Genomic DNA, 21,305 nt, shown 5'->3' on the forward strand with positions numbered 1-21,305 from the left:
CTTCATGTAGCAGAAACTGTCTTTAGTAGATAATTCATCAAAGATCTGGACAGAACTAAGTACTATCTCAGCTTCTTCTATCACAAACGTGTGTGAGCAGACAGTTACAATCAAAGACTTGATCCTGTATCAGATTCAGGACCTCGGCTCTGTGTCAGCGTGCAAGCCGTGTGCAGGGCTGCTTACCTCCTGCTCCATGCGTCCCCGCCCACTGCAGTCCTGCAGGTTGGCCAGCAGCTTGTCGAGCGTTAGGCTGACACGGACATGTCGACTCCTCTGTCCACTGCTGCAGAAGGCAGACAGCACTAGCCCCAGACCCAGTATGCAGCCAGTGCTGAGGAAAGAAGGCAGAACATGGAAAGACCACGTTTAATATGCTAACCGCTGTTTCACTGTTGAATATCCTAACATGTTTCCAGATGTGTCTGTGAAAAAGAGTAAATGTGCCAAACGAGCAGCAGCATGAATGCAGCCTTGGTAACAGCTGAATCTCCCGTTAACATCATGTAATGTTTCTGGATGATGGACGGATGCCACACAGGGACACTGTGTACACTCCACACACTCATTCTAGCTGTGAGTGACACTCTCTCAGCTTCCTACCAACCGTGTGATGTCAGTGTGCATTTACTCTATTCATAAGAGGACCTACTTGTATTCCAGGTTGGGGTTGAAAGAGGAACCTTCCAGAGCATCCAGAGGGCCGAAGAGGAGATCAGCATCCTTCTGAGCAGACTCATCACTGACAGAGGACAGAGGCAGTCAGTAACCGTTACGCTGTTGGTTCACATCAGAATCTCCTCCTGCAGACTGTACCTGAGGCGCTGGTGCAGCAGGGTGGACAGCACCATGCCCAGACCGAGCCCAGAGTGGAACTGGATGGCCTGGGAGTCGTCTGCGGCGGGGGAGCCCGGGAGGCCGGCCCGCAGTGCCGACAGGATGTGGGTCAGACTGTCCCGCTGCCACACCACGAGCACGGAGACGAGCAGCGACAGGGCGAGGCTTGCACAGGAGCGCGCTATGGTGCTCGCTGTGTTCTCACCCGAGTAGGAGCGCTGAGGAGGCCGGCAGCACAGGATGAAGGTGATCAGTGCAAGAAAGCAACTTTCTATTCACAACAACTGTCACAGCGTTTAAATAACTCGAATCATCTGCCAATCACGGCTTCTGATGAAACTCACGTGTAGAAACCAGGGGAAAACTCGTCCTGTGGACTTGAAGCTGCTGCTGCTGATGCTGAGCAGGGTGTCCAGCACCATGGTCAACCAGCTTCCTGTGGCCACAAACTCTGGTCCAGCCTATCAAGTCCAACAGCACTGAGCTAAGCATCTATAGGATTATGAAATAGCAAACAGTGTGTAACAGGACCCTGCGGTGTCTCACCCCCAGGCTGCCGTCACCATCAGTGGGCAGGTTGCTCTCATACTTGGCGAGAACAGCAGCGAGGCCGCTCAGAGCCAAGATGGCGTTTCCCTGAACAACAGGACTGTCCCTGAAACGATCCACAGAAAGTCATTTCACAGTGCTCGCATCAGGTTACTCTGCACAGCTCACCAAACGTTTCCCTAAACAGAGCGACCAGGGGACTCACTTTGTAGCAGCTTTGATGACATCTGCCAGCTGATCTCTGGCCCTGTGTCAGAAACATGAGAAAAATACATTAAAAAGATGAAGAACGTGAATGCTTCCTCCATGCTTTCTAAACAAGTCTGCGCTCCAATTCATCCCACAGATGTTCTGCTGGGTCAAAGTCAGGACTCTTTGTAGGCCAGTCAGGTTCTTCCTGTGCACACGTTCATGTTGGGAGCAGGAAATCGTCCCAAATGTCTTTGTATTTGGAAGCATTAACAATTCCTCTCACCAGAACTAAGCAGCTGAGCCCAACCTCTAAAAAACAGCCGCACTATCATCCCTCCACCACCAAAGTCAGACCAGTACCAGTCTCCTGATAACTGCCCAACCAGACTCCTCCATCTGCGAGACGGAGAAGCGTGAACACGACATTTTACAACTATGCTTGTTGCATCCGATCACGACACTGTCCAGGAACTTCCTGAGCTCCTGACACCGTCCCACAGGCTTTATAACCTGTGACTGACATGCCTGAAAACCATGATTCACTCTCTTCATGGTCAGGAGGGAGAGCAGGTGGTCTACTGGTCAGGAGGTTGCTGGTTCAGAACCAGTTATTTTGGCTACATAGTGCAGATGTTACCACAAAGTGTTGATGTGAAGTTTGGCCCACACAGCAGGGATACACACACACACACTACAGTCATTACAGTAAGATTAGAGACGATGTACAAAAGCACTACCATTTATACACACAGTCTACACATATACAAGCAAGCATGAGTGTGGGTCTCACCACAGCCAGGCACAGTGATGCTTGTACTGCAGCTCCTGTGGATCCTCTTTGCCTTGTTTCTGGAGCATCTCTAACTCAGCACGTTGACCCTGCCAACAAAACCAAACCCTGAGAGGCCTTTACTGTAAGGTCAGAGGCCTCTGAGGCCTTTACTGTAAGGTCAGAGGCCTCTGAGGCCTTTACTGTAAGGTCAGAGGCCTCTGAGGCCTTTACTGTAAGGTCAGAGGCCTTTACTGTAAGGTCAGAGGCCTCTGAGGCCTTTACTGTAAGGTCAGAGATTTTACTGTAAGGTCAGAGGCCTTTACTGTAAGGTCAGAGGCCTTTACTGTAAGGTCAGAGGCCTTTACCGTAAGGTCAGAGGCCTCAGAGACCTTTACTGTAAGGTCAGAGGCCTTTACTGTAAGGTCAGAGGCCTCAGAGGCCTTTACTGTAAGGTCAGAGGCCTTTACTGTAAGGTCAGAGGCCTTTACTGTAAGGTCAGAGGCCTCAGAGGCCTTTACTGTAAGGTCAGAGGCCTTTACCGTAAGGTCAGAGGCCTCAGAGACCTTTACTGTAAGGTCAGAGGCCTTTACCGTAAGGTCAGAGGCCTCAGAGACCTTTACTGTAAGGTCAGAGGCCTTTACTGTAAGGTCAGAGGCCTTTACCGTAAGGTCAGAGGCCTCAGAGACCTTTACTGTAAGGTCAGAGGCCTCAGAGGCCTTTACTGTAAGGTCAGAGGCCTTTACTGTAAGGTCAGAGGCCTTTACCGTAAGGTCAGAGGCCTCAGAGGCCTTTACTGTAAGGTCAGAGGCCTTTACTGTAAGGTCAGAGACTTTACTGTAAGGTCAGAGACCTTTACCGTAAGGTCAGAGGCCTCAGAGACCTTTACTGTAAGGTCAGAGGCCTTTACCGTAAGGTCAGAGGCCTCAGAGACCTTTACTGTAAGGTCAGAGGCCTTTACTGTAAGGTCAGAGGCCTTTACCGTAAGGTCAGAGGCCTCAGAGGCCTTTACTGTAAGGTCAGAGGCCTTTACTGTAAGGTCAGAGACTTTACTGTAAGGTCAGAGGCCTTTACCGTAAGGTCAGAGGCCTCAGAGGCCTTTACTGTAAGGTCAGAGGCCTTTACTGTAAGGTCAGAGACTTTACTGTAAGGTCAGAGGCCTTTACCGTAAGGTCAGAGGCCTCAGAGGCCTTTACTGTAAGGTCAGAGGCCTTTACTGTAAGGTCAGAGGCCTTTACTGTAAGGTCAGAGACTTTACTGTAAGGTCAGAGGCCTTTACCGTAAGGTCAGAGGCCTCAGAGGCCTTTACTGTAAGGTCAGAGGCCTTTACTGTATGCTTTTGTAACACCTGCACAAACCTCCATAACGGCGTAGAAAGCTCGGCTCATGAAGCCCCTCCAGGCCTGTGGCAGCAGGAGGGCACGGTGCCACTCAGAGGGCTGGATGTTGACCTGTGCACCAAAATACAGAAGAAGGAAACAGTTCCTCTTTCAAGCTCTGCGTACACGACAAAGAACAAGCGTGAAAGGAAAGGAAGGAGACATCACGTACTTCATGAACGAGGGCTGTCAGCGTCTGCTGGTAGCTGCGGCTGCGGCTGACCAGGAAGCGGCTGATGGGTCTCCCAGCACGATCGGTCTGCACAGACAAACTGTACGACAGGAGCAGCCCAGCTGCACCACAGACAGAAAGGGTGAGTTATACTGGTGCTTCCAACAGTAACATGTTGGTACACAGACACACTGTTCAGCACGCGTGGGTTAGAAATCTCCACCATGTCCTGGCTTCATGAAAACCACACAGATTAAATCTGCAGATTATCTTCATTTTCCAAACCTCTCCTCAGAAAGACGTCCCTTCCTGTAGCTCCACATATTCTCCCTTCCTCACCAATTTAAGAAACATAACTTTGATATGCTGACTGACAGATTTGACCCATGTGAAAGGCAAAGCAGCTGACATGTTCATAGTCACATTCGACGACACCACACAGTCGATGTCACTGAGACCAGCTAAATGAGCTGTTACTGGGTCACCTGCTAGTCCTGGCTTCAGCCCAGGCTGCTTGTTTTTCTCGTAGGTCTTGAGCATGAACGACGGGATTCCTGCCACCGTTTTACCCCGGTCTGAGCGGAGGTTACCCCCCCTCAGGGCTGAGAAGTAGATTCCCCGTGGCATCTGACTCATCTCCTGCCTCACCAGTGACGTCAGGAAGAGCTCGAAGGCTGGGAACATAAAAGAAACACCATCAGTGCACCATCATCAGCATTACTCAGTATCACATGCAGATGTGACAGATCCACGATCTCTCCAGGGAACCAGCAGGAAACACAAACACCTGGTGTCTGTTTCTGTGCAGGTATGCTCAAACAGCTCAAACAGCTGTGATGTGGATGGTTGTGAACAGTTGTGCTAAACAAAATGTTTTAAATCATGTAGCATACACGTGTTCCTAAAGTATCTTAGCGGTCCCAGGACTGCACTCTCCTGCACAGCTGCTTTCAGGGTTACAGCCTCCAACGCTCCTGCTGCCACTAAGACCACTTTGTTCTTGACCTCTCCGGTCCCTGCTACTCTGGAAGCTGAAGCACCCCCGGCCCTTAGCCCTACTACCGGGTCGACGGGGCTTCTAGTCCATATGTGGCGCGGCTGTTTCTATACACTACAGCTTCCTGGTTGTGCTTTGAGTTTATGCTATCCCAGCTTGCATCTTACATCCTGCTACTACGTGGTGGAAAATGTCCGTAGCACCTTTGCACAGTCTGCAGCCGTGGTAGACTCCCTCCTACCACAGCTCTAAGGATCTGGATCTTTCTACCATTCATCTGGATTCTCAGCATCTGTTTTAGCATCTGCAAGGATGTGGCTCTGACTGATCTTCATCCTGCTGGCTCTGGTATACCCAGGTGGATCTCACTGACTCCTCCCACACAGCTTGATGTCATCCATCTACAGGATGACATTTGATGACATCACCTCTTAGTGATGAACTGGCTTTGGGGATTGAAGCCTGTGCAGACAGAAGCTGGGACGTTGTCTTTGTACACTGCACACTCCAGTACTGTCTTCCACAGGTCCTGATGAATATTAGCAGTGCGCTGAAGCACAGTAACTAGCAGGTCAGTGTGCATGAGTGGGGCATGGAGTCAGGCTGGTCTGCCTAGTCTCAAGTGCTCTTGTAATGTCAGAATGACATGATAGCAACGAACCAGGAGCCTGTGCTTGTGTTGTTTCTAATGCCTTTCAGAGTGGTGTACTGGCTCATGTGCCTCCACAGCTTCACAGAGCAGCTCCTGTGTCGTGGAGAGGCGAGTAATCGGGCCGTGGTTTGATGGTTCTGTCCTGTGTTCGTGCCTTTAGCATTCCCCATATCTATAGACCGCTGATCACTGAACGCTTCTTCCAACAGTAGACGTGGATTATGTCGGGTCCCGCTGTGGTCCCCAGACTCATTGTTGGATGTCTGCTTTGTGATGTCGACTGCCTCTTGCTCTCTCTCGTGTCCTGGATGGATCTCTAGAAGCACTTTATTCTATCGGGACCACAGGATACAACCTGCTGGTTTGTTGGCTGCTCCGGTTTACCTGGAAGAACAGACGAGGTGGTGAGAGTCATCAGCTTCACATAAGATGAGCCTGGGACGGAGAGATCCTTCTCCTCTTCCTCCTTTTCTTTACTCTGTTCATCTTCTTCGTTTTCAGGGAGCTTTGCAGGTGGTCGGGCCTTCAACCAAAGAGAAGAGCAGAGCAGGACGATTCAAACAGAGAGCGGACACACGGCGGCGTACAGGAATGTTTCTGAACACGCTAAAACAACTGAAACGGTCAGCTTCCTCATTAACTAGTGCCGCATAATTACATCCGACTAACGTCTGAGGACAATTAATAAAGAAACATTGCAAAATGATCTGGCTAATATGTTAGAAAGCACGAGTCAGTCAAACTGCTATGATGTTGTTATGAGAGTGGAGCAGGACTCTTAACTGCCTCAGGAAGGTGGTTTATGGTGTGGTCTGTTTCAGGAAAGTCTGCCAAAGCCCTGTAGCCACAGCTGGACACCTCTGGATCCTGTTACAACACAAAGGTGCAGACACATGTTTCTGTTTCCTACAAAATGATGAAACTTGTGCGACATCACAGCATATTTGTGCATGTAGGAGTCATCATGTCAGCTGTGTGTGTAGATACAGTATATACAGACCTCGCTCAGAGCATAAGTCCACAGAATGCTGACCACCTCTTCTTTTAATTTCTAAGAGCAAAGACACAAAATAAGACGTGAATTTAATGCACACACACACACACACACACACACACACACACACACACACACACACACACACACACACACACACACACACACATAAGACAAAGCACTAGAATCAATAGAGGATTCCAACCTGTTTCTTATGTATTCTGCAGACTTGTTACTCATTATTTTTTACATGTATTCTGTTACTCCTCAACACTGTGCACAGGTCCTGTGGCTGCAACCCAAAAGCATCCCTATCAGATGTCCTGTGCTAATACGCCATGTTTGGTTTTGGTCTTGTGTTTGTTTAGATGCAACTTTGCTAACCTAAGCTGTTCTGCCATATCATTGTTAGAGAGGAGGAGAGCTTTCCAACAAGCAGCACTGCATGGTCTAGGACTCATCTGCTGGGACGGCCACTGCTGCACTGTGTTGAATCCTCCAGAGCAACAAATGACCAAAACTTCTGTTTTTAAAAAGATGCTCACACTCGCTGATCCATTTATTAGTTACTGTGAAGTCCGACCAGAGCAGGACTCTGAGGACTGGACCCTCACACGTCTGTACTTTGTGCTTCTACCCAGCTTTACATTGATGTGCTAACTTTAGCTACCAAACACAGTGATGTAGAGATGTGACTCTACAGTGAGGTTATACAAACAGCTGGTGAGAGTCCTGTTTACAGACAGAACCACAGAGAAAAACACAACCTGGTGGAGTTCCTGTGTCGCTCTGTTAGCTCCTCAACACAGAGCAACATGAACGTTACGACGCACCTCGTACTGCTCTGATTTAACTCTGAGCTGAGGCACCAGAGCCAAAAGCTCAGCGATGGCTTGAACCACCTCTGGCTGTGAGTGACAGCTGAGCTCAGGCCAAACAGTTCTCCATGCTGAGATAATATCCACCACCTGAGAAAGAAAGATTTGTTTTAAGACCAGAACTTTGGAAAAGATTCAAAAGTTATGATCCAGAAAAATGAGGATTCCTGAATTTAAAGAGACAAATGGAGACAGACGAGGTACCTCTGCTCGACACAGCTCCTGTAGTCCCTGCAGGACGAGAGCAGCCGGGGTTGCCAGGTCTGGTCTGTTGCACTGTTTTAAAGTGAGTGAAATGGCAGCCACCATGTCCCCTGCATGCTGGTAAGGCCTGGTTAACACACACATCAGCGTGAACAAAGTGGGAAATGTGTTTCTTCTAATTTTGTTACCATTTTTATTTAAGAAAAAAGCATTAAAAGTGCCAGGACACGTGTAAGTAAGTAAATGCCAAACACAGCTTCTTATCATTGCAAACTCTTATGGCTGCAAATGTTTTACAATAAAAGCAAACGTAAGCATTTGTGAAAACAACGAAACAGCTCAATGATTTGCTAAATTTGTACTGTAGCATCCATCCAGAGGGTTTCCCAGGTTTTCACTAATGCTGCTAATAAAGCTGCATGTACATGTTAGCAGGTGTAACAGGCCCCGGGAGGATGGACAGTGTGCACCAGCTGGTTAGAACAAAGGAAATAATCAAATAAAATCATCGTTTTATTTCATCAACACACATAAAGGCCAGTTCACAAAAACTGACAAGCATTAGCTAACAGCTAACATGTAAAGGACGTGTGCAGGAGCCTGGATGCAGTTTGTGGAGTTTATATGATCAACATAGTTTTTGGGTTAAAGGTTAAAACTATAAAGTTCTGGCTCACTTGCTTAGAGTTGTATTATATGGGAAGCAGTGCTTACAGACTGACATAGTTTGATTTCTTTTGCTTCAAATGTATGCTTTTATTTTGATAGTCTGGCAGAGACAGGAAGTTAGCTGCCTCTCAGTCTCTCTGTTTGAACTGAACTTTGTAAGACTTTGATCCTTCTGGATTCAGGCACGTGTAGCTGCTCTGGACATTTGTACGGAAATATTTAAAACTGGACTCCTGCTGATTTTTGGAGAAACAGGGACTCAGTGGAGCGTCGAGCTGAGGCTTCATTCACTGCAAAGCTACAAAGTGCATTCATTTATCTTAACAAGCAAAGTTGATGTGACTGAAAAAACAAATATTTCTATTTTTCTGAACTTTCATCAGCTTGCTGAGCAGAAACATCTATGAAGAGTCCAGTCAGTGATTATTACTCATTAGAAGGGAAGATGAAGAATCCTGGTGTTGGAAGCTCACACTGTCTGCACTGTGCATGCAAAGTCCACTGAATGAATGAACCAGTGAATGTAGGAAGTGCCCACTGTTTCTGTAAGTATGGGAGGACCCACCTCTCTCTGCAGACGTCCCTGACACAGGCGGCCCTGGCCAGGATCTGCTCCCACTGGGCGTCCCTCCCCAGCACCACCCTGCTGTCCTGCTGGCTCATTAGACGCTGCAGCTCTGGGTAGACCCGGTCCTTACAGACATGACCAAAGCAGCACACAATCAAAGACAAACAGAAGCTTTGAACACATGAATATGACATTTATAGTAATGCGTTATTATTACAAACCTGTTTTTTCCACAGAGCGGTCATGAGGCGCAGTCCCACTGCTCTCAGCTTGGGGGAGCCGGCCAGCATGTGCAGACTGTGCAGCACGATCGGGAAGCAAAGCTGGAATATTACAGCACATATGATCAGAGCCAAGTTTACAAGAGAAACACACGGTTACAGCTGAAGAAGGCAGATGTTAGACGATGACTGCTGGTTTGGAGAGTCCAGCTTCCTGACAGAGTGCTTTATACTACAGAGCACTGCATCTATCCCACACAGAGGCTGCTGTGGTGGAGTCCAATCCCAGCTCCTACAAACTGGGTACAAGAAACACTGTCTGTGTTCACACAGAGAAAACTGTGTGGCAGACGTGGGAATTTCTCTTTGCTCCTTTGTCAAAGTGCTAAACATCGAGAGGGGAACATTTCAGTTATTCGCTGTTATTGGTGGATTGTGCTCACAGGCTGGTATTTGGGACACGCGGGTCCCTGGTTTTTAAACTCTAGAAGCCTCCTGGATGAAGAGAAGCTCCTCAGACTACATGACCTGGATGACCCCACAGATAAAAGCTCACATGTGTGTATGATGGACTAAAACACACTGTGAGCGCTCAGATGAAGTAGAAAGGTGCTGCTGATGTTCCAGCCCCGTCTCCAGACGCTCACAGTCAGTACAGGTTCTTCTTAGTCGTGCTGCGTACCTTATGAGTGCCGAGGTTTGGCAGGCTTGTGAGAACAGCGTGAGCCAGGACGGGATTCTTTTCTTTGGTCAGTTTGAACAAAAGAAGCAGCACGAAGGGCGGGACCTGCAGAGGGAAACACCCACATCAGCAAACACACCAACCAAACATTAAATGCACTTTGTCAGACCGTACAGAGGCTGCATCACTGACCTGTACGTGCACACGTTTAATGCTGTCGAGCCAAAAACATCACTTTGAATCAACATCACTGCAGTAAATCATCATTAAGGTTTCATAGTGGTTAGCTTCTGGCTTTTCCTGTAACAAAGACCTGCTGCTGCACGTTTAACATGACAAGTACGAGCGAGCAGAGATCTCCAGAGGACTCAAATATGCCAACAACCTTCAACCAGTGCATCCAAACACCAGTGTGTGCAGCACTCTGGGAGCAATTAGAGCAGAAGGTGAATCCTCTGGGGCCCGGTGCACGCTTGAGTAATGAGGGGTAAACGTCACACTTCATCTGCAGCTAGTGACTCCAACACAAGTCCAGAGAGAGGTCTGTCCCCTTAGAGCACTCCCTAACCTCTCCCTTTATACGGCAGCAGATCAGCAGCAATCACACAGCAGTGACAGCTTTTATCTTCCTGCTGATCTGAACCATTTCAAAGTCATGTGTTGGTGCCAAAACACCAGGTTATCAACATGTGTTTCCTGCTCTTAGAAAGACAAACACAAGCTAGCTGCCTCACATACAACATATCTACATGTCAGAGGGAACAACATGCATTACTTTATATTCAGTCCACAGATTTAAGAGAACAGTTGTGTGGGTTATCTACCTGGCAGGGGTCGGCAGCAGCGACAGCCTGGCTTGCTTTCAAAGCCAGCTGGCAGATGTTTTCCTGACCCATGATGATGAGATAAGTCACAATCAGGACAAGAGAGGAGGACAGGCGCTGGCTGGACGACAGGGCGGAGCTGACCGCCAACAGCCAATCGGTCGCTGCTGCTGGATTGTTGGCCACTTTGCGCAGTACCGACAAAGACACGCTGAGCTCACTATACCAGGAACTCAGAGACAGAGGCAGTGATGGGGCAGGCTGAGGGAGACAGATTCACGAGAAACAAATGATAAAGAACAAAGAGCAAAGCTACAGATGCACCATGAATGTTAATGAAGTGTAATTTAAGGATCAAGCAAAGCATCCCAGAGGAACAACACTCCAGAGACTGGATGCTGACCCTGAAGAAGAGGCACTAAAGACAGCCCTGTTGCTATGACACTGAGAGGGAAACAGTATTTTTGGATGGATGTCGTCTATGCTCTAATGCTCTGTCCACTCACCACCTAACAGCTACCTGCACTATTGTAACAGTGTTTCTTTACGTGGCTACACCTCAAAGAAAGACTCCAAAAACTGAATGTGAGAAACAGGCCTGGGGCTACCTGCTGGGTTACCTGTTGAGTTACCTGTTGGGTTACCTGCTAGGCTACCTGCTAGGCTACCTGCTAGGCTACCTGTTGGGCTACCTGCTGGGTCACCTGCTGGGTTACCTGCTAGGCTACCTGTTGGGCTACCTGTTGGGTTACCTGTTGGGCTACCTGTTGGGCTACCTGCTAGGCTACCTGCTGGGTCACCTGCTAGGCTACCTGCTAGGGTACCTGTTGGGCTACCTGCTGGGTTACCTATTGGGCTACCTGTTGGGTTACCTGTTGGGCTACCTGCTAGGCTACCTGCTGGGCTAGCTGCTAGGCTACCTGTTGGGCTACCTGCTGGGTTACCTATTGGGCTACCTGTTGGGGTACCTGTTGGGCTACCTGCTAGGCTACCTGCTGGGCTACCTGCTGGGCTACCTGCTAGGCTACCTGTTGGGCTACCTGCTGGGTTACCTATTGGGCTACCTGTTGGGCTACCTGCTGGGCTACCTGCTAGGCTACCTCCTAGGGTACCTGTTGGGCTACCTGTTGGGTTACCTGTTGGGCTACCTGTTGGGCTACCTGCTAGGCTACCTGCTGGGTCACCTGCTAGGCTACCTGCTAGGGTACCTGTTGGGCTACCTGCTGGGTTACCTATTGGGCTACCTGTTGGGTTACCTGTTGGGCTACCTGCTAGGCTACCTGCTGGGCTACCTGCTAGGCTACCTGTTGGGCTACCTGCTGGGTTACCTGTTGGGTTACCTGTTGGGCTACCTGCTAGGCTACCTGCTGGGCTACCTGCTGGGCTACCTGTTAGGCTACCTGTTGGGCTACCTGCTGGGTTACCTGTTGGGCTACCTGTTGGGCTACCTGCTAGGCTACCTCCTAGGGTACCTGTTGGGCTACCTGCTTGGTCACCTGTTGGGCTACCTGCTAGGCTACCTGCTGGGTCACCTGCTGGGTTACCTGCTAGGCTACCTGCTAGGCTACCTGTTGGGCTACCTGCTGGGTCACCTGTTGGGTTACCTGCTGGGTTACCTGTTGGATTACCTGCTAGGCTACCTGCTGGGCTACCTGTTGGGCTACCTGCTGGGCTACCTGCTGGGTCACCTGCTAGGCTACCTGTTGGGCTACCTGTTGGGTTACCCGCTAGGCTACCTGCTGGGTCACCTGTTGGGCTACCTGCTGGGTTACCTGCTGGGGTTTATCCGCGGGCCTGCTAACTCTGTGCAGCAGGCTGTGAGCCAGCCTGTGGTTGGTGCTGTGTGTGTTCTGGTCAGACAGCGGCTCAGTGAGACCCAAGCAGGACAGGAGCTGCAACACGGGGAGAATCAGGACCGGACTCAACCAGGGCGACGCCTCCGCTTGTTCAGGGACCAAACTCAGTGCTGTGTTAAGAGAAAGAATATCTCATGTAGGACACAAAGCTCTGTGAGGTTCCAACCATGACCTGCAGAGGACCTAGTTTTGTTCCCACTAATTCTTTCACTGCTTCAAAGTCTCTTAAAGGAAGCTAAAGCCAGCAGAGCTTTGTCCAAAATAATCACTTTACCAAGTCTGAGAAGGCTGGTCAGCTGATCTGAAGGGGCTTCCAACAAGAGCAAGGCCACGCCCATCACCAGCTCATCCAACAGCAACTCCTACAGAAAACAAACAGCGATGCCAACAGGTCAATACAGGCCGCAGGCCACAGAGGCCCGAGGGCTCACACATTACAGCACTGACTGGTTCACAATGGGGGACATTTGACCCACATGTGTAAACCTCTCCAGGTACACAGAGACACGGGCAGCGTGAGCGCGCTAAAGTGAGACCCGCTTTGATTTTCAGCCATCATGAGGACAAAAGGTTTCACACCTGTTCAGGCCTCAAACTCAGGTGTGCTCTCCCTGGTAGGAGCAACAAGGCTGAAAACACTGAACCAAACAATGCTACATTTCTACAAAGTGTCTTTGAGTGTCAGATATTCACATGTCAGCTCGCTGCAGTGAGTGAAGAAGCTGATAAGCATTAATGCCAAATAAGCCACTGCTGGGAGTCCAGGCTCAGGTTTGGAGCAGAGACATTTGCACACGTAAAACAAAAAGCATCCCTTTTGTTTGCTTCCATATTTAGGCTCGCTCACGTTAACCAGCACAGCAGCGCGGCTTCTTTATCTTTGCTGGTGTCTGTTTACAAACAGCCATCACCTGACAGGCTGGAACCAGCTGCTGTATTAAGCCGATTATTGGTCTGCAGTCTCCGTTGAACTCGAGGCATCGCCGACATGCACACAGCAGCTGCAGAGCCAGCGCCGCTTTCTCTGGTTTCCACTGGTCTCCAGAGCTCCCAGTTAGATCTTGGAGCAGAGCGCCCACAAATGCACACAGCTCCAGGACTGCCTCCACGCTGTCCACCTGCAGGGACAGAGAGGAGAGGCTGACATAGCTCCATCCTGCTCTCTGTGTTAGTCACTTCCTGTCAATCTGAGCGTATGCAAATAAGAGAGACACATTTAAAGGATGGTGGACTGTAACATACAGAGTGGAAACATGTCAGCCGTGTCTTTGTACAGTTACCTAACATAACTTCAGCTTGTTACCTGCATGTGTGGAACCAGCTGACAAAGACAGAGCAGCAGCCTGTCAGACACTGGGGACAGCGTTTCCTGCTCCTCGTTCTGGGGGGCGGACCTGGATCCTCCCTGAATGGGCAGCAGCACCCTAAGAAGACTCTGTCGAAGGAGCGCGTGCTCGGGTTGCCTGTGCGGTTGGCAGTATAGGTACCGAAGGAAGGGGGCCAGCATGGTGATATAAGCCTCTTTATCTCTGTAACGTACACACACACTGGAGTCAGAAGAACCTCTGAAAATATATCATCTGATAATGTCCAGTTGTCTTCAAAGACAACAACATAACAGGATACGACAGGAACCAGTAAGACTTACCTGTCAACAGCTTTCTGGATAAAGTCATCGATCTCGAACAGCAGAGCCGGCCAGCAGTCCTCTCTGTTCTCCAGGGCTGTGACGTACGGGTGAGGGCTGCTCCTGCAATGGACGGGTCAGTGTCCCAGCTCTGATTCAAGTTATGCTCCCAACAAACCACTGAGTCAGTCTATTACAACGAAGACAAACTAAGAAGGCCTAAATCCACACAAGACCTGTCGCCTTCCTCCTCTCACCCCAACCAATCACAGCACATGGCCCCGCCCCTCCCTGAGCCTGCTGGAGGTTTCTTCCTGTTAAAAGGGAGTTTTTCCTTCCCACTGTCGCCAAAGTGCTGCTCAAAGTGGGTCATATGATTGTTGGGTTTTTCTCTGTATTATTATAGGATATACTGTACAATATAAAGCACCTTGAGGCGACTGTTGTTGTGATTTGTTGCTGTATGAATAAAACTGAATTACAAGTTCTCCAAAGAACAAACTGTTAACACTAAAAACTATTGACGGTGTTATTTTAAAGCATCCACCCTTTTTTTGGCCAAGTGCTACACATCGTCACTTTTGCAGAATGCAGTCACATAAATAGTCCTCCAACATCCGTACTGTGAGAGACAAAACGTTAGCAGTTCCACACACACTAACGCATCCACTGATACCATTATAGATCCAGCCTCCGTGTTTCCAGTCTTCACATGACGTAACCTGTTTGACCACGTGTCACCCTTCAGCACGCCATTTCCAGACCCTGAGTTTCAATACAGCGCCAACTCGTCAGCCTATCAGAGCACTCCCCACGTTTCAGCACAAAGGAAGCAAACAATCAGGAGTTTCTTCTATTTATTGTGACTCAAAGTCTGGTGTTTCAGAGCACTGGCAGGCAATTTGGACAGGGGAGATCTTTCTGTTGCACCGCTGATTTTTATACGGATGTTCACGAGTGTCTTTGCCTTTGAGGTGAAGTCTGCATTCATCCACAGGACAGATTTTATACACTAAAAAGAGGAGAGCTCACTATATTGTGACCAAACATCACGTTTAATGTTAAAACCCTGTTGGTTCTTACAGCAGCCCATCACTGCAGCCACAGCACCGTCTGTCACTCTGTCCTCACTCGTGAACAACACCCACAGATACTTAAACGCCTCTAACTTGGGCGCCAGCTCGTCCTTGACCTGGAGTGGCTGCTCCACTGTTTTCAGTTTTGAACCACAGCCTCAGACTTGGAGGTGCTGATTCTCATTCCCAATGTTTCACACGCAGCTGCAGAATTACTCAAAACAGCATCGATAACAACACCCACCAGGAATAGATCCGACAGTGATGGCAAAACGGACCAAGCTCCAAAAGTCTTGCTCCATTGCCTCACCAAGCTCCTCGTACAGCTTCTGCAAGAGTTACACTCATCCTGTCGATATCTGCCAGAAGATAGCCAAGCCTAACAGGACGCTTCAACCTGCTGCTCCTGAACCTCCAATGTCTATCTTCTGGTTCAGGGATTGCCACCACCACATCAAAGTCCCCCAGTAGGACTATGGAGTTGCTAGATGGGGTACCCACCTCACCCAGCAACTCTAAAAAGTACTCTAAGCAACTGTTAGTCACATATGCACAAATGACTATGGGCACCTGTTCCCAACATGACGGCACAGGGAAGCAACCGTCCTGTCCACCAGAGAAAACGTCTAAATGCTGGCATCAAGTCAGGGAGATACAAACGTACCCATTCCCTGCCTGCCACCTCTCACTCTTTACATGTAGTCAGTATTTTTCAACACGCACTAGTTTGGGATGTTCATGCTCCAAGAGCCAGTTTATAGCTGCGACTGAAGCACCAGGGCCACGACTGCCACCCCACAGAGCACCGGACTCCTACAGCACTTCAAGTGGGTGATGGACCAATGCTGCCTCTTTGGACTAGCAGTAAGCTACAAGCTATGTGTAGCTTGATAGATTACACAAGACAACATGTATGAACACCTCTAGATATTAGACATGAGATACTTACCTGATAGAATACGGACAGGTGAAGTGTCCATCGCTCTGGTCAGCCTGCATCTCCAACAATCGCCGAATGACTTTTATCAACCCTTGAGTGTGTCTGTTGGATATCAGAGTCAGAACAACTGAAAAAACTAACAGTCTGAGCGTTTTCAAATGTTTTCAAATAGTTACATTATGCTGCACCACGAGGTCAGCGTCCAGATTAGAGAGCATCTGTGGAACAGTGACCTTTAACATTTTCATGTTTCAAAGCTATTTTCTTTACTTCATGAGCCCTGATGGAGAGCAATGACATCGTGGATTTATCCTCAGCACAGACTAAGCTGTGACCTCCATGTGTCTAACTCGGTTTGTAGACTGTCAGTCGGGCTCCTGCACTGGAAGCATTGACTCTGTGTTACACACTGGTAGCTGGAAAAGAAGGCGACTGGACTTGATTAAGTTTTAAAGATGTTTCCTTCTTATACAAGGTGGAGAGACCCACATACTTAAACCCTACAGGGCGTTGCCCTCCTTGGAGATGGTCATCGAGCTATTTGTCATGTGCGTCGTCACATGAGTATAAACAAAAGCGTAGGTCATTGTCAACACCAAGGGTTAAGGGTTAAACCACTATGAGACCTTACCGCGACCCATCATGTGACCTTTGAGGTCACCTGAGGCGAGGTGTGAGTGGGCCTTTAAAGGGATTTAAAGACTGAATTCGTAACAGTGGACAAACACGGCCTTCTTCATGCCTCTTCTCAGTTCCCAGTGTTAGCATTCTCATGCTAAAGTGAGCCTTCTTTGTCCTGCTGATACACGACCTCGTCCTGCTGAGGTCCGTCTTTCATGTTGTGCCTTTGTGCAGCGGCTGTAACGCTGCATGGATGCAGGTTACAGAGCCTCTATCAGACTCCTTGACAAACAGCTGAGCTTTCTGAGGCAGGATCGTGGCGTCCAATAACTGCGTGTTGCATACCTTGCAGAAGGCAGGAGGTTGAGGACACCACTGAGGATGTAGTCCAGGTCTGCATGGCCCTGGTCCACCAATAACACCAAGGTGTCACAGCACGCTGAACACACCACAGCACAGTCACTGCAGCACTGCTGCCACAAAGCTTCCAGTGCTGGGCCCTGAACGACAACAGTGATGCAGTCAGAGTTTCAGAAGTTTAACAAGACTATCTGTGCCGTTTCCACACATGCACTGAAGCCCTGAATGAAAACGGACAGAGACACAGGTGCAGGTGAAAATGCAATCTGTCCCACTCAGTTCAGCCACTCAGCACTGATTCAATCCCACAAGGTTTGATTCAATTTGGACTCAGACAGTCAGAAATATAACTATGCTCGTTTCTCAGTGCATATCCATATTTTATATCTGTGTATAAAAACAAAGCTGACACTGTGAGATCAGAGGCGTCAGCCTCACAGCAGATGTGTCAAAGTCACTGAGGATAAAACACAGGACCACATGAAGCAGATGTTCCTGCTCTTTTATACTTCATGTAACTAAAGAAATGATCACATGTGACTCTTACAGGAACTCACCTGAGCACAGGACCAGGTGATCTGCCCATCTGACCCTTTTTCCTTTAAGACAGCTGCAACAAGACTTCTCACCGTCTGCAACACAAGAAAATCACACTTCTGTCCCATTATTCACAATAACAAAGAGAGGAAGAGAAACCAACACTACAGAGTGAGTGAATGAATGAATGAATGAATGAATGAATGAATGAATGAATGAATGGATGAATGTGCCCACAGGGACCTGAGTCTGTGTGTTCAGTAAAACCTGCCTCCCCTCTACATAAACATATTATACACACGAGTGTGAGTGACTCAGAAACCCTCGTGGTTGCCAACAAACATACAAAGTAACTCTGTGTCTTGGATCTTGTTACACTGTAAACTCACCTCCTGTCTCTTTAAAATCCTCCAACAGCTGCACACATGCATCCGTGCACCTTACAGTCATGTTACTCTATCAAATAGTTACGTTACTCTTTACTCTGTCTTATCAGGAGACTTTTTTATGAGTGTTGCTGAATTCCTGTTAATGGTAGAGATTTTCTGCCTGTGTGAGCTGCTAGTTTACCTCTATCAGTAACAAATCACTCGTACCTGTGGAATCTCTGCAGACAAGGGAAGGATCATTTGTATCACTCGGATGGGAGGAGTCACAGAGCCTCTTACCTGGGCTTGTATGACGGGGCTGGGGAACTGGAGCCGCGTCTTTAAACTCTCCATCATGTCACTGGATCACACCTGTGAACATCCAGAATCTCCATTAGAACAAGAGGAGGAGGTTTGAGAAAAAACACAAAAACTAAATGGGGAGTCTCGTAAATCCAAGCTGGGAGCTGGTCCACAGGAGACGGGCCACTGAGAGACAGCTGAAGGCACTGCTGAAGGCACTGCCTCCTATTCTACCTAGCAACAACAAATAAGGCTGCAGTCTGAGGAGGGAGTGCTCTATCAGTATAACTTTGTACTACAAGCTTTTTAAGAGACGACAGAGGCTGATTATTCGAGGCCTCGTCTGTCAGAAGGAGGACTTTAAATCTTGGATTTAACAGGGAGTCAGTGAAGAGGAGCTAATATGTGACAGATATGCTCTCTTTCTACTTCCTGTTGGTACTCGTGCTGCAGCGTTTCAGCTTAACTGGAGGCTTTGAGGCTTTTCATGGCACTTGTCTGATAACACTGACTCACAATCGTGCAGCTAGAATCACTCTCAGCTTAGTTCACAGACCTACGTGGTTGTTTGTGCACACTGAATGATATATTCTGCTCAAAGATGGCTCCTCACAGCTTCACTGGAGGCCACGATGATGCTGTTTCTAAGAGTTTTAGGGCCGAGCACAACAGCCTGTCTGGATTTAGAAGCAGGAAATTAGAGGTCACCAGGTCTTTTAGGTCTCTGTGATCAACAAATCACAACAACAGTCACGTGAAGGCACAGACCACGAAGTACAGAGAAAATCCCACCAACCGCTCAACCCCAATGAGCAAGGCCTCGGCCACAGCAGGAAGGAAAATCTCCCTTTTAGCCGAAACAGACTGGAGGACGGGCAGACGTCTGACCGACTGGTGGAGAGGGAGGGACTCACATGGTGGATACTCATCTCTCACAGATGGTGAGAGGACAAAGACAAAAGTGTCACCTCATATCAGGCGGCACCTCCAGGGCTGAAAACTGAAACCTGTGCAGAAGTGCCAAAAACTGCAATTCCCCTAACGGCCCCTGGAGCCTGCATCCAAAAGTGAGACAACCCCAACAGCCCCCTATATGAGCACTGTCACAGTTTACAGCTGTAGCTTTTTACCAGGCCTCACCTCTGCCCATCCAAGTGACCCACCTGTGTCACACACACTGTGAAGCTGAGCAGTGTGTCACTATGAAAGCTCCTGCTTCTTCCATGGTTTATATACACATGCTGTGTGGATCTGTGTCTGAAGGAGCACAATACATTGGGACGCACACTCATTGTGTCCCAAGTGTCACTTTCAAACTATAAAATACAAAAATAAAATCAGCAGCGTTGCTCTGTTGGTCTCTAAGAGGACATCAGGCTAACATCTACTGTTATTAAATTAGTGCGACACACCATGATGAGCTGCACTCACACTGATACAGCCACATAGTACGAGACAGCTCAAATAATTAATCAGGAGTAATCCCCCAGATATATAACAACGCTCAATCTGGAAATGGCAAAGCCGACCACCCAAGACAGAGCAGCATGTTTATGAAGTGTCCCACAAGAAACACGTCAGAGAAACCAGGAGAGGAACTGTGGTGTTACATGATGAGTGGGTGAATACAGCTGTTAAGGGTCACTGAGTGAAGGATGCAACAGGAGTGAAAAGGACAGTTTATAGTTAGACCTGCTCTGGTGTCTGTTTTGGAGATGGTGACAATGACTTCAAATTAAAACATAAACCCAGCTGGATGTGTCGTAGTGGAAAATGTTCAGTTTGTCTTTAGAGTGACTGGAATGGACGAGGAGGGCCAGCTCAGGGTGAACCTGAGACCAGGTGACAGACCTGGATCCTCGGGACCAGGTGAGAGGAGGCAGATGAGTTGCTATGGAGACACTAAGAGGAGAAACCGGAAGAAGGAGAACGAGCTACTATCTGTGGCGTTTCCATCAGAGCCGCTGCGCAGATCGACCCTGCAGGGCTTCCGTCGTGATGTTCGTGGCAGGAACACTGCATTGTTTCTTGAAACTACACCGTTAGCTGGGTGACATTAACGGCGAGATGTGTGAAAACTGCAGTTCTCCAAGTGACAAGACTTTTATTAATGAAGTGAGTGAAAGTAAGGTTGATTTGTCAAAGCGGTTTCCTGCGGTGCGCAGCTCGTCCTGGTGTTTCCTACATTTCCCACAGGCCAAAGCGCTTCACCACGAAGCTTCCGTACACACGAGGCCATCCACAGTTATCTGGTGATCGTAATACGGAGAAAACTAAACTGTAAAGTCGTCCGGACACAACTTAGCACTGAACAGGACCTGCTAATAGCAGCTTAGCATCACCACAAGCTAATGCTAACGTTATACAGCTGACGGCAGGTTCACTGTAACAGATACGCGGCTGTAACTGTAACTGCAGCAGGCTAAGAAAGACTAACGAAGCTCAGTTAAAGTTATACATGCTGTTCAACAAACTTTACCTCCTCCATCCAGCAGACCCGCGCGGAAATACGGCGAGCAGCGAGGGCCAAAAAGGACAGGAAACCGCCTGTCTCACGCGATTACGTCACAGACATGCACAGCACGCGCAGGCTGACTTCATATTTTCAGCACATTTAATAGAGCACTGCAATTATTATTGTGTGGATGCCCTCAATGGGCATCCACACTATTGAGTTCCTGTTTCTCTTTATTCTTTATTATTCCGGGTGTTTCCGTACACTTTTCGCCGTGGATCTACTTCCACAATTTTTGTGCTATTTTCACCGTTCAAACTCTAAACTGTTCTGCTCTTTCTGCTAATGCCGGCTATGACTTTTGGTGTTTATTACTATTATACTTTTTAAAATATTACACTTTTTTCCTTTAATTTGTCCCATTGAAATGAATGGGAAACTTCCACAATTCTGCTAAAACTTTCTTGTCTTTGAAACTTAACTACTGCCTCATACTTTCACCTAGAAACTCCATTCAAACTTTAAAATGTTCTCAAATGATTTGGCTATTCCTGTATGATTCAGCTTTTTCAGAT

The 21,305-nt window shown here is 48.3% G+C and overlaps 1 protein-coding gene across 6 annotated transcripts in view; it reads right to left on the bottom strand.

Annotated features, from left to right (window-relative positions):
- Nucleotides 1-20,834, bottom strand: part of focad (focadhesin) — a 32,669-nt gene extending 11,835 nt beyond the window's left edge. The window contains exons 1-30 of one of the 6 annotated variants that reach the window (XM_080892704.1): nucleotides 20,755-20,798; nucleotides 19,968-20,524; nucleotides 18,273-18,344; nucleotides 17,625-17,699; nucleotides 17,053-17,207; nucleotides 16,096-16,188; nucleotides 14,092-14,193; nucleotides 13,747-13,972; nucleotides 13,355-13,561; nucleotides 12,718-12,805; nucleotides 12,360-12,553; nucleotides 10,588-10,848; nucleotides 9,764-9,868; nucleotides 9,082-9,183; nucleotides 8,858-8,985; nucleotides 7,624-7,750; nucleotides 7,375-7,509; nucleotides 6,548-6,598; nucleotides 6,331-6,414; nucleotides 5,932-6,070; nucleotides 4,384-4,572; nucleotides 3,899-4,020; nucleotides 3,706-3,798; nucleotides 2,369-2,457; nucleotides 1,592-1,633; nucleotides 1,384-1,492; nucleotides 1,182-1,298; nucleotides 817-1,055; nucleotides 653-742; nucleotides 187-334 (exon numbers count right to left, since the gene is read on the bottom strand). In XM_080892704.1, the coding sequence (XP_080748830.1) occupies nucleotides 187-334; nucleotides 653-742; nucleotides 817-1,055; nucleotides 1,182-1,298; nucleotides 1,384-1,492; nucleotides 1,592-1,633; nucleotides 2,369-2,457; nucleotides 3,706-3,798; nucleotides 3,899-4,020; nucleotides 4,384-4,572; nucleotides 5,932-6,070; nucleotides 6,331-6,414; nucleotides 6,548-6,598; nucleotides 7,375-7,509; nucleotides 7,624-7,750; nucleotides 8,858-8,985; nucleotides 9,082-9,183; nucleotides 9,764-9,868; nucleotides 10,588-10,848; nucleotides 12,360-12,553; nucleotides 12,718-12,805; nucleotides 13,355-13,561; nucleotides 13,747-13,972; nucleotides 14,092-14,193; nucleotides 16,096-16,188; nucleotides 17,053-17,207; nucleotides 17,625-17,699; nucleotides 18,273-18,329 (3,567 nt within the window). In that variant the 5' untranslated portion in view covers nucleotides 18,330-18,344; nucleotides 19,968-20,524; nucleotides 20,755-20,798. The other 5 variants (XM_080892707.1, XM_080892702.1, XM_080892705.1 and 2 more) reach the window with 5 other exon arrangements.
- Nucleotides 20,835-21,305: the final 471 nt, after the last annotated feature.

Source organism: Rhamphochromis sp. 'chilingali' (genome assembly GCF_963969265.1).
Source record: "Rhamphochromis sp. 'chilingali' genome assembly, chromosome: 1".
Taxonomy (NCBI): Eukaryota; Metazoa; Chordata; class Actinopteri; order Cichliformes; family Cichlidae; genus Rhamphochromis; species Rhamphochromis sp. 'chilingali'.